At 46.4% G+C, this 20,553-nt stretch overlaps 1 protein-coding gene across 8 annotated transcripts in view; it reads right to left on the reverse strand.

Moving 5' to 3' along the window:
• The window catches only part of PDE1C (phosphodiesterase 1C), a 566,690-nt gene that overhangs the window by 30,678 nt on the left and 515,459 nt on the right, over nucleotides 1-20,553 (reverse strand). The window contains exon 18 of one of the 8 annotated variants that reach the window (XM_030551315.1): nucleotides 8,399-8,688. The exons of the other annotated variants lie outside the window; for them this stretch is intronic. Coding sequence (XP_030407175.1) covers nucleotides 8,591-8,688 — 98 coding nt within the window. The 3' untranslated portion in view covers nucleotides 8,399-8,590. Of the gene's footprint in view, nucleotides 1-8,398; nucleotides 8,689-20,553 lie in introns of those variants that run through there. 8 annotated transcript variants of the gene reach the window in all.

Genomic DNA, 20,553 nt, shown 5'->3' on the forward strand with positions numbered 1-20,553 from the left:
AGACATGCTCATTCCTTCCAAATATCATGGCTTTGTGTAATCTCACAAAGACCATAAAATGCCCAATAGCTAAAGCCTCTTGCGTACTTGATTTGAAAGGAACACTCTTTCCTACACAAACAGACCCAAATGTCTGCCTGCCTTAACCAATGAAAGTTTAAATATTGGTTTCAGTGGGATCAGCTCAAGATCTTAGTGTGTTTTGATGGGTAGATCATATAAGTCTTTTTGGTACAGGACACTCCACCCACCCTTGCTTCCCAGCCATTTCAGCATCTCTTTGACACTAAAATGGGCAACACTGTACTTGTATTTTGGGTAAAGAAAAGAACACTCTCCAAACAAAACACAGATCCTCTCTTCTAAATGGCTCTGTCACAAGTATTAAGGCAGCTCAGCGCGCAACCACATAAAGTTCATGTACTTTATGAATTCACAGTAAATGGAAGTCAGTCTGACACAGTGGATTTAAAGTACTAGCTCAGCTCACAAGTGAGAGTGAGTTTGGTGGTCATGTTTGAATCTCTAGGAGATATTTGCTCACCACACCACATAGTACAGTATATTTGCAGTCTCTGGTCAAGATACACACACCAGGAAAGGCAGAGGCAATGAACATAACAATTACGGGGTGCTGGCAGAGCTGGGTGGTTAAGCTTGTTTTGTCCTTACTCACACTATAACTGAGTCAATCTGGTTTATCAGCATGATATTTATGCCCAAATGAAGATAGAGCCAAAGGAGATGTTACTGAAATCACTAGTTTGCAAGATCCAGTATTAGGATCTATAAAAAGCAACAGACTGTGGTACCTTTAAGACTAACAGATGTATTGGAACATAAGCTTTCGTGGGTGAATACCCACTTCGTCAGACGCATGTTACCCCTCTGATACTTATCAGGATCTAGTTAACATTGACCTTATTCATGACACAATATCAGCGGTACCTATTGTGATGTGAACTTATGGCAAGCAAAACTATGGCAAAGATAAAATATACATTGGTACTCCAAGGTATATTGCTATAAGCAAAGATCCGTTTAAAATTTGAATTTAATATTTGTCTTCAATAGTAAAATCTGTGGCTTTGTCTGTTCTCGCTATCTCAGAGATCTTCGATGATCAGTTAAAAGTGACAGAATAGCTAGCTTGGCAAATAATACCTCCAACATTCAAAAGTAAAGTAAATTGGACTACATTAATCCCTGACACAGTAACTCCATTGACTTCATGATATCCACAGACAAATCTTCACCCTCAATAGATCTCCACAAGGAAGATGCTCTGCTAAATCAAGAGGCATTTTGCATTATTTCCAGGAAAAAGAAAACACTGTATCCAGAGCAACCCCCCCAACAGTCTTCCTGAAATTATCGAACTTGAAAGTTGTACTTTGTTTGGAAAGGGGTCAAACCAGTTCTGAAACAGTTAGGTTCCCATGAATATCTTTGGCACCCCTGCTTAGCCACCCATGTTCTAGCACCCACTCATATCAACTAGTTGCTGCTGAGGGGTTGGGTAGTTCATGCTACCCAACCAAATTCATGTCAAGTAGTGCTGAATTGATTTATAATCCTCTGCACGCCTCAGAAGCGACTCTGTCACAAATCTCTTTCTGCCATGTTCTGAAGCCAGTCTTGTTCATCTTCATAAAGAAGATAGCTTTTCATTCGGGCAAGGAGGGTGGGGTTTGCAGCATAGGTCTGAGTTCTTAACTACATCTAAGGTGAATAATATTGTATCTGCCAAATACATAGAACACAATACTGTACAGTCATTGCTGTCTGCCCACAGATTTGCCTCATTCTCTTTTATTGTGCACTCAGCAGAGGGATTTTTCATTATATAATGTTCATCTGTAAACTGCTGCAATGATTCCAAAAAATTTGCACATGATAGCCTATCTGCCAAGATGATTATAACATTGAGAGTTAGACTCTCTGGATTTCTCTGGTTTTATTTTAATTTCATTAAACATTCTCAGCTCTAGTAAGTACAAAATCTAACAATGTCAAATATTAAATTTATATTTCTCTGATGTCTCCCATCTAAGGAACTCAGCCTGATTTGCAAACATTAACATGACCTCACAACAGCCCTATGAGAAATATCATTAGTCCAGTACTAAAGAGGAAATACTGAAGCACCAATGGCTAATAGTATCCTTTTGCAGAAATCCTGAGCACTCCTAACTCCAAGTAAATGACAGCTGTAGGTGCTAGCATATCTCAAGATCAGGTCCTAAATGATTTGGCTATGGTCACACAGTGAGTTCTGTAGCAGAGCTGCAAGTAAAACCAAGTGCCCCATCTCTATGCCATACCTTAATCACAAAAGCCTCCTTCCTTTCCTGCTAATGGAAAGGAAAGGAATACATTTTCCCCAGACTTTGAAAGTTCTCTGTGGGCAAATGGAGCACAGATTGCCTTTCACTCCCATCCACCACATTACCAGCTGTACCAACAAGAAAATTCTAGTTCTGTGCTTACTTAAAATGGAGTAAAAGACTCTAATTGTTCAATTGTTTTGCTTTCAGAAGAATGCTCTTTGGTGTAGAAAATGTGTTTGCTTTCTAGCTGGATTTCTCTTTGGGTACAAAAAGGGTTCCTTACCAGAATGTGGAATTTTAACACCACTTTAGCCCTGAGTATGATTAAGGCTCATTTTCATTTCACTACAGTATTCCAAAACTGGATTCACTGCAAAATTAGCACATATTACTGCAGATAATTAAAAAAGAAAAATAAATATATACCATTCTATATCTGGGGAGACTTTAAGTAATGTCTAGGCATCTATTTAATGTAATGATTGCAAATAAGTATGCATATATGCATACCCCTCCAGTGTTGCTGCAAAATTTACATTTTGTCATTGCTGACTTTAGACCTGTCCTGTGATCACTACCACAAATATTCAAATAAATGGCTCCTAATAGTCATTCCTGTTGAACGCCACTTTATAACAGTACCCCTTGGAGGTCTTGCATGTTCTGTTCCAATTCGCAATGTAATTGCTAATAATTTATACTATAGTATTTTTCACTAGTGTGCATTTAACTGGTTATTTATAAGTTTATGTGACTATTTTAGGTAACTTACTGAAATTCCCATATACTATGATGCATCAGTCTCACTACCTTACACACTACTGTGCAATATATAGATGTATCTTTACAACTATGAGGCTGGTTGCTGATCATAGGAAACCAGTGATTAATAGCCCTTATTCGCCTCCCTCTTTTTGACTAAACAAATGTTTACAAGTCCGTGAGCTTACAAAAATTAGAACTTGAAGCAGTTGGTAGTAATGATGCCTGTCTAACTGAAACTTTAGCAATCTGCTACCCAGTAGGGAACAGGCACAAAATCTCGTAGTCATTCAGAGCTGGGGTGAGAATTTAGACTGATTCAAAACCTAAGCCTGCTATGTGTGACTCATTAAGACAGATCCTCAGCTGGGATAAATCGGAGTAGCCCAACAGAAGTCAATAGAGCTATGCCGATTTACATCATCTGATGATCCGACCCATAGTAATTAAAGTCTGTGAAGATCTGACAGCTCTGCCTCTTCCTGTACCACCTGGGTGCCTGCTCCCCAGAACTTTGGAAGGTATTATGCTTATTCCAAGAACAGTACCTCCCAGAGCCATTATTTGATTGATGCAACTCCACACCTCCTCCAAAGCGGTGCTGTGTCTACATAACACAGTTGGGTCTGACATTTCAAAATCCAAAACATTTCTAACATTTTCCCCCTACAAATGTAGACCACATGATAACGCAGTGTGGTACAAATATTTTATTGGCAGCATAACAGGGCACATTCACCTCTCACGAGCGCTCTCCTCCCTCTGCCCTTGACCAAGTGCACATGTCTGCACTCTCTCTGTGGTTTGTCTTTGGTGACTCAACCCTCCAGCTGAGTCACACATAGTCAGTCTGTGTGAGAAAGCAAAGCAAAACCCCTTCTGGGGTACAAGTCCAACAGGGGTCTCTCCCAGTGTCCTGTGTAGTGTCTTCCTCAAGTTGTCCCTGCTCCAAGATAGAGCAGTGCTCCTGGGCTCCCTCCTTGGTGACAAAGTCTTCCCCTGCCTAGACATAGCAGCTGTCTGCTGTGTCCCTTTATCTAAGTCATGCTGCTGCTCTAATTCCCTTGGCCACTTCCCCACGGCCCTGCACTATCACCACCCTTACCTCAGGGCCTTGTCCTCATAGAGTCCCTGCAACCAGTTCAGGGCTCCTACTCACTTTCCCTGGCTTCTGGCAGCACTACCTCATCCAAGAACCTGCAGCTCCCTCAGCCAGCCACACTCCTACAGCTCCAGCAAGGAACTGGAACTTACTCTGGTCCTGCAGCTCCTCTTATACTGACCTTCTGGGCCCTGATTGGCTGTGTCCCACACAGCCACTCTAGGCAGCTTGCAGGACGCTCTTTACTGCCCTTTTCTGGGGCAGAGTGTGGCAGGTCCTCAAGGCCTCCAGCAGAGGGCCTCAGAGAGTATGATACACCCCATCACGGGCAGTTTTTGGGATGACCTACTTGGCTGTCTTGGGTGAGTAATGTGGCCATCCCTTTTGATAAAATCCATGTACTACATCACACCATCATGTGCTCTTCCCTTTCTGTGTGATTTTATATATAAAATCCCATTCCATATATTTGATTATTTCATCACTCCTATATTTCGTTACAACTATAAAGATTTCTTAATAATTATGAGAAACATAAAGGGACTCTGTGGTTAAGGTTGCACCAAGATTTTCCTTTTAACGAGACTGTGACCATCTTCTAGTTCAGTTCAGTTCTGGAAAAAATTACTTACAATGTACAAGTATTATCCCCTTGCTATCATGCCATGCAATGCTTCTAAAGAGCATTATGTCACCATGAGAGAGAAGCATCTGCAACCCTTTTTGTGTCATTTATATTTTGTGTCAATTATATGAAAACAACTATAAAAGTTAAAGACATGGAAGTCATTTCTATGCTGCATCTCTGCTATTAGTTTTCTTCCAACATATTCTGCATTCACTATCCAAGTGTACCTGGAGCACCAAAGTGCCTCATTCACTGACATATCCCTTTTCTCTCTCCTGTTTCCCTAAGTACTCACATTACAGAAACCCTCCCTACGGCAGAATATCTATGACTCTCTCCAGAGCACTTCACTGCCTTTTCTTGTGTCAGCTAAGGGTGCTAGGGAATAATGCTAATCATCCACAACTCCTCTGGCAACACACACAATGGCAAATAACCTAAAGAAACAGGTTTTGAATAAGCCATAATCTGAAAAATTTTCATCCAAAACATTTTGTGACTATTTACACTCAGGGGAAACATTTGCAATTTACAGGACTGGCTACTGCAGGGGTCGGCAACCTTCCCACAGCCACTGGGAGCTGTGGGAGGCCATGCCTGTGGACGGTCAACATAAACACAATGTCTTGTGGATTACCCTGGTGGGCCACATGCCGAAGGTTGTTGACCCCTGGGAATGAATCACAACATCCTGCCCCACAAAAGCTCTCAAGTTTGTTGAATTTTTGATCTGACAGATGCTATTTGACCAGCTCTAGTAATGTGCTAGTGCTATCCAAAGGGATCAAAGAGAACTGGGGGGATTCAAAGAGATGCATCAAAAGAAGAGGAAGCAGCTGGAGAGAAAGTTGGCCTTTTGATACATTAGGCGGGGATGACATGAAGTGCCTCAAAAGCAGCTTAGAAACTGAGGTCTTGTACAACCCTCTCGTTAAAGCAGGAACTGTGCTGTTTGGAGTTCTCATGCCCTATCTTCCCTTGGACACCTGCATGCAGGGCCCGCTTTAGGCCGATTTGCCCGATTCCCTGGAATTGGGCCCTGCGCCTAAGAGGGCCCCGTGCCGGCGCCTTCTTAATTTTTATTCACCCAGTGGAGCTCCGGGTCTTCGGTGGCGGGCCCTTCACTCGCTCCGGGTCTTCGGTGGCATTTCGGCGGCGGGTTCTTGAGTGCCACCGAAGACCCGGAGCGACTGAAGGACCCACTGCCGAAATGCCACCGAAGACCCGGAGTGCCACCAAGTGAGTACGAATTGGGCCTCGCACTTGCTAAAGCTGGCCCTGCCTGCATGTCAGGCAGGTCTGATCTGGGACTGTAGCATTTGCAATATATTTGAAGAGCATAAACATCAAGGAAAGTGAGGAATTATTTAGGGTGGTTTGAAGGATGTTGTTAGGGGGCTCTCACTTCCCTGGTTCTTCTTGCATGAACAGAGAGCAACAATACCTGAAGTCCGAAAGAGCAAACAATTCAATGTTTATTGGGGAGAACTTCCAGCGAGCAATAATTCCAATTTCCTTCCTCAGTGTCCCCCTTCCCAGCTCTGACACCACAGAGCCTTGCTTGTGTCCCAGTTCCCATTCCCCCCCCCTTAGCAAAACATGATTCCAATTCTCCCCCCTTACTTCCTGATTGACTGCAGACTAGATCGTAAAACTTGAGTTCTGCTTAGCTATACCTTAACCAATCATTTTACTGAAATGTAACTGGCCAATCCTAACATATTGTAACATGACTATCTAACCAATTATATCCCACCATCTTAACTGGTTTACACCCAACAAAATTAATTATATGGCAGACAGAAAATCACAGAACCAGAGATTATACAGACAAACAACAGGGAAATGGGGACCACAATGATAGAACACCAAAGAAATGAGGATTTCACACCCCAGCTATAGATAAGTGAGTCCTTGCCAGACAGGCTGCTATCCAACTAAGTTTTCTTTAAATCTTCTAGGCTCTTCCCTTTCTCTGGAGGTGACAGATTGGATCACCTTTTTAACAGCCCAAACCTGCCTTATTTCAGTGTGGCTGGTGAGGATGTGACCATTCGCTTCCCAGCTTATGGCTGCCCCTGCTGTTTACCCAAAGGCCTTAGCCTAAGAACGAGGCCTTAGACTATCATAGTGAGAGAAGGGCTATAAACAGGAAGACTGATTCTGATTCTTGTTTTGTACCTCTATAACTTGCTAAGTGATAAACATATACCTAAATTCTTAAAGTATAGGCCTTTGCAGACAGGCCTGATCATATCCTAACACTCCTCCCCCTTTCCACCCCTTTTTCTTTTGGGATCCTCTTGCCCAGGTATCCGTGGAAAAGCATAGGACATATGGCGACACATTTCATGATAGGGCCAGCCATCAAGGTGGAAGGTGTCGATATTCCATTTGTCCCACTGCCCCTTGTGTAGTCCCGTGCCCTGCACCTTCTCTCGTATGGGCATACCACACCTATTCCAATGAGTGTTCCAGACTTCCCATTATAGTGGGCCCAAGAAGATTGGGTCCGGGTTGTCTAGTACACTGGGGGCCGGGGAGGGCTTACTACATCACTTATAGGTTATCTTCATATGCAATATAACACAAATATACTTATCACTACACCAGCCACTATAATAATCCACAGCAACACAGAGTCCTGACCACTGCAGTATGGGCCAATATGTGAACCACCACCAAAACACTGCCTCTCCTCCTTCAACAGGGTCAAGATCTTAATGTGTCCAGTTGCTTGCAGTTGCAACAAGCTGCCCCTGCAGGTTTTGCTTGCTTTTTTCATATTATAAATCCATTGAATGTCCACAGAGAAATTGTCCAAACCAATTTAACCACTTGCTATAGAAACAGGCAGTAAGCACTGGTTCGATTATTCACAGCAATAAGATTCACAGAGCCATTTGTGCACCAAAGTCCAGATAGCAGTCTGTAGTTCGATTATGGGCTGGTGTAATTGTGTCCCCTACCACAAGCGCCAACTTTTGTTGGCGCCGGTGGGAACTCGTGCCCCCGCCCCTACTCCGCCCCCTCCCTGCCCCTATTGGGTGCTGGTGGGTGCTCGCGTCCCCAGCCCCGCCCCGACTGCACTCCCTCCCTGCCCCTATCGGTCCCCTCCCCAAATCCCCGCCCCGGCCCCATCTCCTCCCCCAAGTGTGCCATGTTCACCCTCCTCCCCCGTCGCTCCCAGGTTTGCCGCGCAAATCAGCTGTTTCATGGTGGAAGCGCTGGGAGGGGGGAGAAGCAGGACCCAGCGGCGTGCTCAGGGGAGGAGGCGGAGGCGGAGGTGGAGTGGAGGCAGGGGGGTGGGTTGGGGAGCTGCTGGTGGGTGTTCAGCACCCACCAATTTTTCCCCGTGGGTGCTCCAGCCCTGGAGCATCCATGGAGTTGCCGCCTATGCCCCCTACTAATATGTACATTCTCAGCAAAACACCTCATACACAGTACACCCAATTGTCCACCCCTTGCTATAGGCCACTGGATGTGCTACTCCATGGCCATCAGGAAGGGGAACATCCAACCATCTTCTCTGGATTTACACAATTTCACACACCCCTGCATTGATTCCCAGTGAGTGCCTTCCCTTCTCATTATTCCCATAGGGTTTGTTGGAACCAGCTTATTTGCCATTCCATGTACCACAGTAGCTATTACACAGGTGCTGGCCTCCTAGTTGAGTATTTTTCATTCCCATACACATCTCCCCCCCCAGGTTAGCCTTAGCCTACCAATGTCATGAGGTTTTCTGTTCATTGAAACACAGCAATGCTAGCAACAAGACAAACACCACAGACGAACACCACAAAACATAGATCCATGGTACTCTGGGGTATTCTTCCGCTGGCGCCAGCTTGCTTGTAGAGTGTCTGAAAAACAAAAGAAACAATTTCCACCCCCCTGTCCGAAGTGATGCATCCGAGTCACGGCACCAAGATGTTAGAGGGCTTATTCCTTCACCCTCTCACTTCCCTGGTCCTTCTCACATGAACAGAGAGCAACAATACCCGAAGTCTGAAGGTGCAAACAATTCCATGTTTAGTGGGGTGAACTTCTAGCAACCAATGATTCCAATTTCCTTCCTCAGTGTCCCTGTTCCCAGCAGGGGCGGAGAGTTGTATGGGCCTGGGCTCCAGCAATATTCAGGGCCCAGGGACCCTGCTCCAGCAATATTTGGGGCCGGGTCTCTGCCCCGGTCCCACCTGCCGCCCCCATGCGCCTCCCCTGAGTGTCCCACAGCCCTGCTTGCTGTCCCCGCTCACCTCCCCCGGTCCTGGAGCCTGCAGCTCCACACTGACTCTGCTCTGCCGCTCCCAGCATCAACTGCTGCCATAGGGCCCTAGTGCCCCCCATCCACTAATGGCAGGGAAGACTGCCCTTACCCTGCCTTTCTGCCCTAGCCCTGAGCCTCTCCAATGCCCCAAACACCTCATCCCCAACCCCAGCCAGAGCCCTTATCCCCCCACACCCTAATCCTCTGCCCCAGCCCTGAGCCCCCAACTGCAACATGAACCCCTCATCCCCAGCCCCACCCCACACCCCAACCCTCTGCCCTAGCCCTGAGCCCCCTCCCACACCCCAAACCCCTCATCCTCAGCTCCAAAGCCCTCACCTCTGCACCTCCTCCTATCCCCAAACTCCTTCCACAGCCTGCACCCCTCAACCCCTCCTACACTCCTAGCCCCAGCCCAGAGCCTGCACCTGAACTCCATCCCAGAGCCTGCACCCCTCACCTCCCCTGTACACCCACCCCTGCCCCAGCCCAGGCCTGCACCCAAACTCCTTCCCAGAGCGTGCACCCCTCACCCCTTCCTGCACACCCACCCCTTGCCCCAGTCCACAGCCTGCACCCAAACTCCCTCGCAGAGCCTGCACCCTCTCCCTCTGCATCCCAACACCCTGTCCCAGCCCGGAGTCAGCACCCAGTCAGGAGTGGCAGGTTTGTAGAAATTTTGGTGGTGCCCAGAAACTGCCTCCTCCCTCCAAAACTCCACCCCCCCACCTGCCTAAGGCTCTTGGAGGGAGTTTGGGTGAGGAGAGGAGGTCTGGAGTGCAGGCCCTGGGCTGGGGATTAGGGTGCAGGAGGGGTGCAGGGTGCAGGCTCTGGGAAGGAGTTTGGGTGCAGAAGGAGTGAGAGGTTAGGCTCTGGGAGGAGTTTGGGTGGGGTAGGGGGTCTGGGGTTGCAGGCTCTGGGATGGAGTTTGGATGCTGGGTGCAGGCTCCATGCTGGGGCAAGGGGTGGATGTACAGGAGGGGGTGAGGGGTGCAGGCTCTGGGAGAGAGTTTGGGTGTAGGCTCTGGGTGGGGGCAAGGAGTAGGAGGTTCAGGAGGGGGGGGTGCAGGCTCTGGGAGGGAATGCGGAGGGCTGGGGTGCAGCCTCTAGGAGGGAGCTTGGAGGCAGGAGAGGGTGTGTGGGAAGGGGGAGGGGTGCAGGGTCTGGGAGGGAGTCTGGGGATAGGAGGGGATGCAGGGATGAAGGCTGTGGGGTGGGGTTGGGGATGAGAGGTTTGGGTGTGGGAGGGGGCTCAGGGCTAGGGCAGAGGGTTGGGGTGTGGGGTGGGGCTGGGGATGAGGGGTTCATGTTGCAGTTGGGGGCTCAGGGCTGGGGCAGAGGATTAGGGTGTGGGGGGATAAGGGCTCTGGCTGGGGCGGGGGATGAGGAGTTCATGTTGCAGGAGGGGGCTCAGGGCTGAGGCAGAAGGTTAGGATATGGGGGGAGAGCTCTGGCTGTGGCTGAGGGGTTTGGAGCATTGGAGAGGCTCAGGGCTGGGGCAGAGGGGTAGGCTGCGGGGGGTGAGGGCTCTGGCTGGGGCTTGGAATGAAGGGTTTGGGGTGTGGAAAGGGCTCAGGGTTACGGCAGAGGATTGGGGTGCAGGGGGGTGAGGATGCTGGCTGGGGGTGTGGGATCTGGGGTGGGGCAGGGCTGGGGATGATTTTGGGGTGCAGGCAGGCTGCCCTGGGGCTGGGGCCAGAGAGGAGGACTTCCCCAAGGCCTCTCCCCCCCAGCAGCACACTCACCCTCACCACTGTCACTGCACGTGCTCCTAGGTCCCTCTCAGATCCAGGAAGCTCCCTCGCCTCCCCTGTGGTGGGTGCTGAGGGGGGGGCTTCATCACATGTGTCTCCTCCCCTGCTGCTGCCTCTCCCTGTAGCCTCACGGGGGGAGAGGGATGAGGCTGCTCCTTACCCAGTGTGGAGCAGGAGTGGTGACTGCAGGCAGGGGTGCGGGGGCTGTGCTCGTGGAAGGTCCCGCCGGAAAAGGGAAGGGTCTGAGGCGGAAGGGCAGGGTAAGGGCAGCCTGCCCTGCCGTTAGTGGATGGGGGGGTGCTAGGACCCTGCGGCAGCAGCTGATGCTGGGAGCCCGCAGAGCAAAGTCAGTGCGGAGCTGCAGGCTCTGGGCCCCGGGAGGTGTGACGGGGCAGCAAGTGGGGGCCGGGAGACACTCGGGAGAGGCATGTGGGGGCGGCAGGCAGGGCTGGGGGAGAGATCCGGTTGCAAACGTTGGTGGAGCTGGGCCCCTGGGCCCTGAATATTGCTGGAGCCCAGGCACCACAGGCCCATATAACTCGCTGCCCCTGCATCCAGCACTCAAACTCCATCCCAGAGCCTGCACCCTGCACCCCCTCCTGAACCCTAATCCCCAGCCCAGGGCCTGTACCCCAGACCTCCTCCCCTGACCCAGACTCCCTCCTGGAACCTTAGGCAGGTAGGGAGTGGAGTTTGGGGGGGGCAGGTTCTGGGCATCACCAAAATTTCTACAAACTTGCCACCCCTGCTTCCCAGCTCTTTTAACAGCCCAAAACTGCCTTATTTCAGTGTGACTGGTGAGGATGTGACCGTTCACTTCCCAGTTTATGGCTGCCCCTGCTGTTTAGACAGGCTTGAATATCTATATCCTAACAGATGTAATTAGCATTAATGGGATGACATTAAAAAATAGATCATTTAGGCTGTTTATGAAACTTCCTGATCTATTACGCTGTGGAACTGTCTCCCCGGAGGAATTCCTATTGCAGTGACATTTAAAGTTACAGTAGACAATAAAATGCATTAGAGGGGACAATACAACTACAGCAAGGTGATGGACTACATGACTTACTTGAACTTTTCCTCATCTTTCATTTCAATTATTTAGGAACATCACCAAATTTTCCACTGTTAGCAATTTGAATTTTATTCCATTATTTGAATGAAATATTCCTGTTTCATATATACTGTTGTCACACTCATCTAATGCACAGATGTCAGCGGGACTAGTCACATGCGTAAAGTTAAGCACATATTTAATTACTAGAGCAGGGCCAGACTGCTCAACACCTTGCAGGGCTGAGCCCCTAAATAAGCGGCCTGATTTTAAAAGGTGCTGAACTACCTGTCCCCATTAGGTGCCTAAATATGCATTACACATGGGTCCCAGCTTTAGGCACCCTAGTTTGAAAATTTTAGCTACGTTTACTTGGTTAAAGTCTCACAGCTAGGGATAGAACCCAGGGGTCCTGAGACCCAGTGTCCTACTCCAACCACTAGATGGCTCTTGGGAGTTTTAACACTCACAAATTTCTTTTAGCAGCTTTAGTTAGATTGGGAAAGCCTTTTTAAACAACATTTAGACCATGAATGAATAACTTGCACATTTGTGTCTCTCTCTTGTTTCTGTTGTGTCAGCAAAGACAGTAAGGAAGAGGCCCAAGAGATACAGCAGAGTAAATCAACCAAAGAGGAAATACAACACATTATGTTTTAATTAATCTCCGTTATTTATTTTTTAAAGTATTTGAAATTTTAGAGCAGGGGTTGGCAACCTTTCAGAAGTGATGTGCCGAGTCTTCCTTTATTCACTCTAACTTAAGGTTTCGCATGCCAGTAATACATTTTAACGTTTTTAGAAGGTCTCTTTCTAGAAGTCTATTATATATAACTAAACTATTGTTGTATGTAAAGAAAATAAGGTTTCATAATGTTGAAGCTAAACTTAATTTTAAATAAAGCTTCAATATTTCACATGCAGAGCCCCCCGGACCGGAGGCCAGGACTCAGACAGTGTGAGTGCCACTGAAAATCAGCTCGCGTGCTGCCTTCGGCACCTGTGCCATAGGTTGCCTACCCCTGTTTTAGAGTGATAATTCTTGCTAAAGAAAACAGAACATAACTTCAAGATGACAAAGTCCTGTTTAGCCGGAAATTGGAGAATAAACTCTGAGGGAAAAATTCTTGAATACTTATTTGGTATCTGATTTTAAATAACATCCCTTTGATTTAGCTGATGACCGGAGTCTTTAACGTTGATTTTGCTAGGGGGAAAATAGGATTAGCATAGAAGAGATTCTGGTTTTGGCACATAATTATCCCTAAATCATTCATGACTTCAAATAATTTCATGTCCTGTTCACATTGATCTTGAGACTTGTATTTGTCTGACAGCTTCTATCATATTTGACCTAAAATCATTTTAGTGTGTGTTGGGGGGGAAGAATATTTTCCCCATGATTACAAACACATTTTGGAAATTCAGAGCATATAGAAAAATAATGAGTATGTGAGAAATGTCTGACATTGCAATATACAATCACATTCCTAAGCTCCTGTACTTTGCTCAGCAATCTACTGAAATCATTGCAGAAACTTACTATACATTTCATGATCAAATACCTTATGAATATGCTGTTAATAAAGATGTGATAAAGTGCATCTCAAGAGTTGCTTTTTACATAGAACAGAATATCAGGGATGGAAGGGACCTCAGGAGGTCATCTAGTCCAATCCCCTGCTCAAAGCAGGACCAATCCCCAGACAATTTTTTTCCCAGATCCCTAAATGGCCCCCTCAAAGATTGAGCTCACAACTCTGGGTTTAGCAGGCTAATGTTCAAACCATTGAGCTACCCCTCCCCTGCTACAGGGAGCAGCTAGAATGCTGGTGCTGTCTGTGCACAAGAAGGGTGAATAATTGTTTGGTATCTGATTTGAAATAGCATCAGTTTGATGCACCAGTACAGCCAAAGCTAACCAAGGGTCAGGAAAAGATTCTGGAGCTGGATCCCTTGAATAGGAAATGGCACATAATAGTCTCCTGAGCCTAGACTGTGACTTGACAGTCTGTGCTGACTAAGGTATGGCACACAGCTGCAGCCCTCCAGGAGTAGAGCAGAGAATGAACTGTGATTCAGTCAATTCCTCCCTTACTTTCCTCATTTGGTTTGAATGGAACAAGAGCCTCCCCTCTAAATGCAGTATTAAAGCACCAGGAACAGAAAGCTAACTTGTAGAAAGACACTTATTCAAAACACTTAGCTGCCTGTCTACCATCCATTGACTCTGTGGAAGCTAGTCCTGGTTTGAACTAGCCAAATAAGCTGAAACATTTTCATGTTTGCCCACAAGAACAGAGCCATCCGGCAGCACAGTGGATGATGCAATGAGCATTTATGTACCGCAAAGCAAAACACAACTGACAATCTGGACAGTATCCCTTTAAAATTGGATTATGGTATGCTTCCCTGTTAACAGTGTTTCTTCTTTCTAGGTTTCACATTTTCACTTAGACATATCAATGTTGCAGTGTCAAAGGCCCAGATCCTCAAAGGTATTTAGACTCCTAACTCCCAATGAAATCAATGGGAATTAGGTGAAAAAACACCTTTGAGGACTGGAGCCCAGAGTCTCAGACTTTAAGGTCAAAAGGGATCATCTTGTCTAACCTCCTGCACATCACAGGCTACAGAAACCTCATCCAGCCACTCCTGTATTAGACCGATAACCTTTGGCTGAGTTACTGAAGTCCTCAAATCATGATTTAAAGACTTTAAGTTACAGGGAATCCACTATTTACTATAGTTTAAACCAGCAAGTGACCTGTGCCCCATGCTGCTGAGGACAGTTACCCCCTTTCCCTTCCCCCCAGCTCCCAGGGTATCTGCCAATCTGACCCAGGGGGAACGACCTACCAGCCAGACACCTGGGAAATAATTCTCTGTAGTAACTCAGAGCCCTCCCTATCTAGTGTCCCATCATAAGCCATTGAAAATATTTGCTGCTAGCAGCTGCAGCTCAGCTACATGCCATTGTAGGTAGTCTCATCATATCATCCCTTCCATAAACATACCAAGCTCAGTCTTGAAACAAGTCAGGTTTTTTACCCCCAAAGCTCCACTTGGAAGGACATTCCAGAACTTCCCTCCTCTGATGGTTAGAAACAGTCATCCAATGTCAAGTCTTAACTTGTTGATCATCAGTTTATATCCATTTGTTCTTGTGTCAGGATTGGAGCTTAACTCAAATAACTCCTCTCCCTCTCTGTTATTTATCCCTCTGATGTATTGATACAGAACAATTGCATCTCCTCTCAGCCTTATTTTGGCTAAATAAACCAAGCTGCATAAGTCTGCTCTTATAAGGTAGGTTTTCCATTCCTCTGATCATCCTAGTAGCCCTACTCTGCACCTGTTCCACTTTGAATTCATCTTTCTTAAATATAGGAGACGAGAATGCAAACAGAATTCCGGAAGACGTCTCACCAATGCCTTGTATAATGGCAATAACACTCCCCTATTACTACTGGATATATCTCGCCTGATGCATCCTAGAAATGCATTAGCTTTTTTCGTATCTGCATCATATTGGCAGCTCATAGTCATCCTGTGATCTGCCATATCTTCTAAAATAACCATGATCTGAGGGGATGTGCAAACTTGAGACTGACTACTGGTGGGGCAGGGAAGACAAGATGTGTTGTTTCTCATTAGTAATATCTCTAGCAGCTATCCCATATTCTTCCTTCTCTCTTGAGAATCTTTTCCGTCTGCTTTCTATTTTACTTATTTACCTTAGCTGTGATCTGGTTTCACTCTAAGGGCACAATCTTGCTCAGGGATATGACTGTGTGGACATGTCAGAGTAGGCCTGATTGTCCCCGGACTTAGTGGAGGGAAGATACAAGAAGCACTTTCCCTCCTTGGTGGAAAGCAGGAAATACTCTGTCGATGCACCTCTAGGGGTACAAACTGCCCTAAAATGGGTACTAGAAGTGGGACCATAGCCCCACCTCTCCAACCAGTATGCAAAGTTGGATGACTGTGCTGGGGGGTGGGAGGAATCATCACAAGGGATTTTGCAGGTTCACACTCTGCTTATGTTTCAAGGAGATGAGGGAAAGCATTGTGTCTCCTGAGCACTTCTTTGTGTTTTGCAGCTCTACATCACCTCCAATGTAGAACTATGGCCAAATGCCAACATCTAACCTGAGTATGCATCTTGTAAAGTTACCTAGACAAACTGCACACACAAGCATTGACAGCTGATTTTTCAAGACATGAAACTGGGATGAGTGAACCAGTTAAAGTACAATAAGAACTGCACTAAATCTTCACACCAAAGTTGAAATCAAAACATACTGCATTTCCTAATGCCAAGTTTTGCACCCTGGCTTCAACTGATATTGGAAGTAAAAATAACCAAGTAGCATAAGACTGTGCTTCATAGAATATCAGGGTTGGAAGGGACCTCAGGAGATCATCTAGTCTAGCCTGCTGCTCAAAGCAGGACCAAACCCCAGGCAGATTTTTGCCCCAGATCCCTAAATGGCCCCCTCAAGGATTGAATTCATAATGCTGGGTTTAGCAGGCCAATGCTCAAACCACCGAGCTATCTCTCCCCTCCATTCTTCCAGAATGGATTCCTGGAAATTGGGCACAATACTTTGTTTTCATGAGATTTCCACCAAAAAGAGGCATGAAGAAGTATGACAGGTTTTAGATATTATTCAAACATTTTCTTGTTCTCATTATCTAATGCGTGACACGATTAAACAATATACCTGAGATCAGGGTTGAACACTAAGGCTGGTTCCTGTGTCTAACTTCTGCATCCACATTTACATTCTGTGTATTACCTTTTCAATGTTAAAGGGGAGTAAAAATAATAAACAGATAGAGTATATACCTTAGTCTATTCAAATTACAACTTGCCTCAAGTATCACCTTTTGTTAAACAAGCCATGGCCTTGCCCCAGCCCAGACTAGTAGAGAATAATAACTATTTATTTATTTGCATAGTTATCCAGCTAGTGAACTATAATTGGATGTTTGGATAGCAATTAACCATCTGTGTAGTAACAAGCAAAAGTGTTTGGACAGCAAAATGCTATCATGCCTTCAAGGGAGGTTTTTGGGTCAGGTTTTTATAACATGTACATGGAGCCTACCATAATAAGTCCCAATTCCTAGATTGGGACTTCTAAGTACTATTGAAACAGAAATAATGAAGGAAAAAAGAAAAGAAGGAAGGAAATTATATTCAGCAAATCTTGACCCACTAAGATCGCAATTTTCCTTTAAAGTGGAATTCTGGTATGTCCCATGTAGCTTAGAAACTGTGAGGACCAGAGGAAAGGGGATAACTGTCATATCTGCCTCATGAACTCTGCTGAAAGCTGAACAGAATTATGCTTCTGTCAAATACAGAAGAAATCAGCCTAATATTTGGAGATTTGGGCACCTCTACCTATATGGTCTCAAATTTACCCTCATTATCATTGTCATACTTCTAGGAAGAAGGACAAATCTTGCTCATTTACCCATTTGGGCGGGGTCATTGATAACAAGCCTACTTATGTGAGTATGATGAGCAGGACTTCGCCACAGGATAGAGATTCCTTAGTGCAGCAGCCCACCTCCATTGTTGAATATTGGTTTTGGCTGGATAGACATATAACTCTGCACTGCAACACTGAAAACCATGCCAGTCAGGGTTGCCAGGCACGTGGTTTTTGACTGGAATGCCCAGTTGAAAAGGGACCCTGGTGGCTCCGGTCGGCACTGCTGACCAAGCCATTAAAAGTGCAGTCAGTGGTGAAGCAGGGGCCCACGGCTAACATGCAACTTCGGGAAGTGGCTGCCAGGACCTGGCAGCCCCTAAATGCATGGGCGGCCAGGAAGGCTCTGCAGGCTGCATCTTCCTCGAGTGCCAGCTCTGCAGCTCCCATTGGCCAGGAACCGTGATGAATGGGAGCTGCAGGGGTGGAGCTTGTGGGCGCAAAGGCAGTGCACAGAGCCTCCCTGGCTGCTCATGAGCCTAAGGGCTGCAGGGACCTGGTGGTCACTTCCTGGGAGCCATGGTAAGCACCGCCAGAACCCCGCAGTCCCCCACAACCCAACTCCCTGCCCTGGTCCTGAGCCCCCTCCCACACCCAAACTCGCTTCCAGAGCCCACACCCTGCCCCCAACACTCAAACCCCCTGCCCCAGCCCTGATCCCCCTCCTGCACCACAAACCCCTCATCCCAGCCCTACCCAGAGCCCACACCCCCTCCCGCACTCCAAACCCCTCGGCTCTAGCCTGGAGCACCCTCTTGCACCCCAAACCTCTCATCCTCAGCCCAACTCAGAGCCCACACCTCCAGCCGGCATCCTCACCTTCCCCCCGCCCCGGATCCAAATCCCTGCGCCAGCCCAGAGCCCTCTCCTGTACCCTGAACCCCTCATTCTCTCCCCAGCCCAGAGCCCTCACCCTCCTCCTGCATCCCAACCCACTGCCCCAGCCCAATGAAAGCAAGAGAGTGTGGGACAGAGCGACAGAGGGAGGGTAATGGAGTGAGCGGGGGCTGGGCCTTGGAGAAGGGGCGGGGCCTCAGGGAAGGGGTGGGGAAGGGGTGTTCGATTTTGTGCGATTAGAAAGTTGGCAAGCCTAATACCAGTGCTAACTCCAGAAGGAGACTGCAAAGACAGGTGGACTCTATGATGAAGCTGATATGTTCAGAGTGACACTAGGAAAGGACATCTGTTAACACAAGTAGTAAAATGCCCCATAGAAACACTGAACTATTGCCATTAAAATGAATTAATGCTAGAGAAGAGAGCATTCTATTCATCGACAATGCATTATATCAGAAGTTCAGGTAATCACACTAACTAATCTGCCACTACAGGTATTTTAAAATCCTCTTGAAGGATACTTGGACACAGCAATAAAAGGAATCCTTGGCCTATAGCTACAGTATATTTGGTGACTGGGGAGTGATTGCCAAATCGAATCAGCAGCAAATGACTGCAAGTGCAGCACATGCAACATAATTGAACAGGCTACGTTAATAATATTCGCCTGCTTACATAATTAAAAAAAAGCCACCAAAAATCCTGAATTCTTGTTAAGTCTGGTATGCACAGAAATGTAGATTTGGTTTATAAAAATAATAAAAACATATCTATATTCTCTCCATATTCTAGGACAAATATTTTGAATAGGAGAGACATGATATTTTTGAATTTTCTATTTGGTTAAATGTGGGGTTACAATTTAGCCACTAGATGGGAGCATTGCTTATTACACACTTATGCTTAGCACGTTTTCATCCTCCAGCCAAGAGTACAGATATATCTCAGTGCTGATGCTTGTGAAACTGGAGTGTTTATTACTAGAATGATAAGCTCACATGATTAGAAGCATAATAAAATCCTTCTAATTTTCTTCTATTCCTAGTTTACTAGAAATAATAGAACACACTGTGCTTCAATCCCAAGAGCAACAAATTCCAGTAACAATAATAACAATGCGGCCTCCTCGTAGATCAGTAGAAACCCCAAACAGGGATCCTCTCCCTACTTGTTCTGCTTACTGTCTGCAGTTGTGTTTTTAACTTTGCATCCTCAGAAAGGCAATTATTCAACAGTAAAAAATAGGTTTTCCAATCTTCTCTAATATTCTATCTAAATGGGAACATTTGACACACTGTTCATGCTGATATTTCTGATAAGTCTGTGTTGCTGACATTATATACTATACTTCCTTTCTCAGTACTGAAGTTAAAGTATACATTACTGAACAGGGGGCCTGCTCCATAAGCAAGGATATTCACAAGTAAAGCAATGAAAGTCTGGCTGAAATCAACCAGAATAAGTTTCACAGAATGAAGGGAGAGGAAGGATGATCCACCATAGAGGGTGCTAGCTTAGGACTTGAGAGACCTGGGTTCATGTTTTTTCTCCACCACAGACTTCTTCTGTGATCTTTGGCAAGTCATGTAGCCCATGTATGTGTTAGTTCCCCATTTCTAAAATAGGGAAAATACTTCCCTACCTCACAGGGTGTTGTCGTGTGCTACATTAAAAGATTGCAAGGCAATCAGATACTGCAGTAATAGGAATAATAGAAATAACTAAATTCTGCTTACAATTCACACTCTTCAATCACATTCTTAGCTTCTTACTCAGGAGTAACTCCCTTTGAAATCAGTTGGAGTTATCCCTGATTAAAGACCTCAGGATTTGGCTTCTGATGTACAGGTATAGCAGTTTATATAATATGCAATGTGGAGCTTCCAAAGAGTTGGTTCCTACTCAGCTACTGCAAAGTTTCTATTTTATGAAGAAGGGGAAGATTATGCTAAGTTCCCCAGATGATCTCTGTGCAAATACTGTATTCTGTAAGGGCTAGTCTACACTGGCAACATGGCTTGTGTGGTCGCGGCAGAGTGCTGGGAGAGAGCTCTCCCAGAGCTCTAAAATAACCACCTCCACAAGGGGCATAGTTCCCAGCGCTGGTGCACTGTCTACACTGGCGTTTTATAGTGCTGAAACTCGCTGCGCTCAGGGGGGTGTTTTTTTACACCCTGAGCAAGAAAGTTGCAATGCTGTAAACTGCCAGTGTAGACAACCCTAAGTGACTTAGACCAGAAGTGAACAAACTATGGCCTGTGGGTCTATCCTGCCCAGTCCCTGAGCTCCTGGCCTGGGAGGCCGAAGCC

Source organism: Gopherus evgoodei, chromosome 2 (genome assembly GCF_007399415.2).
Source record: "Gopherus evgoodei ecotype Sinaloan lineage chromosome 2, rGopEvg1_v1.p, whole genome shotgun sequence".
Lineage (NCBI taxonomy): Eukaryota > Metazoa > Chordata > Testudines > Testudinidae > Gopherus > Gopherus evgoodei.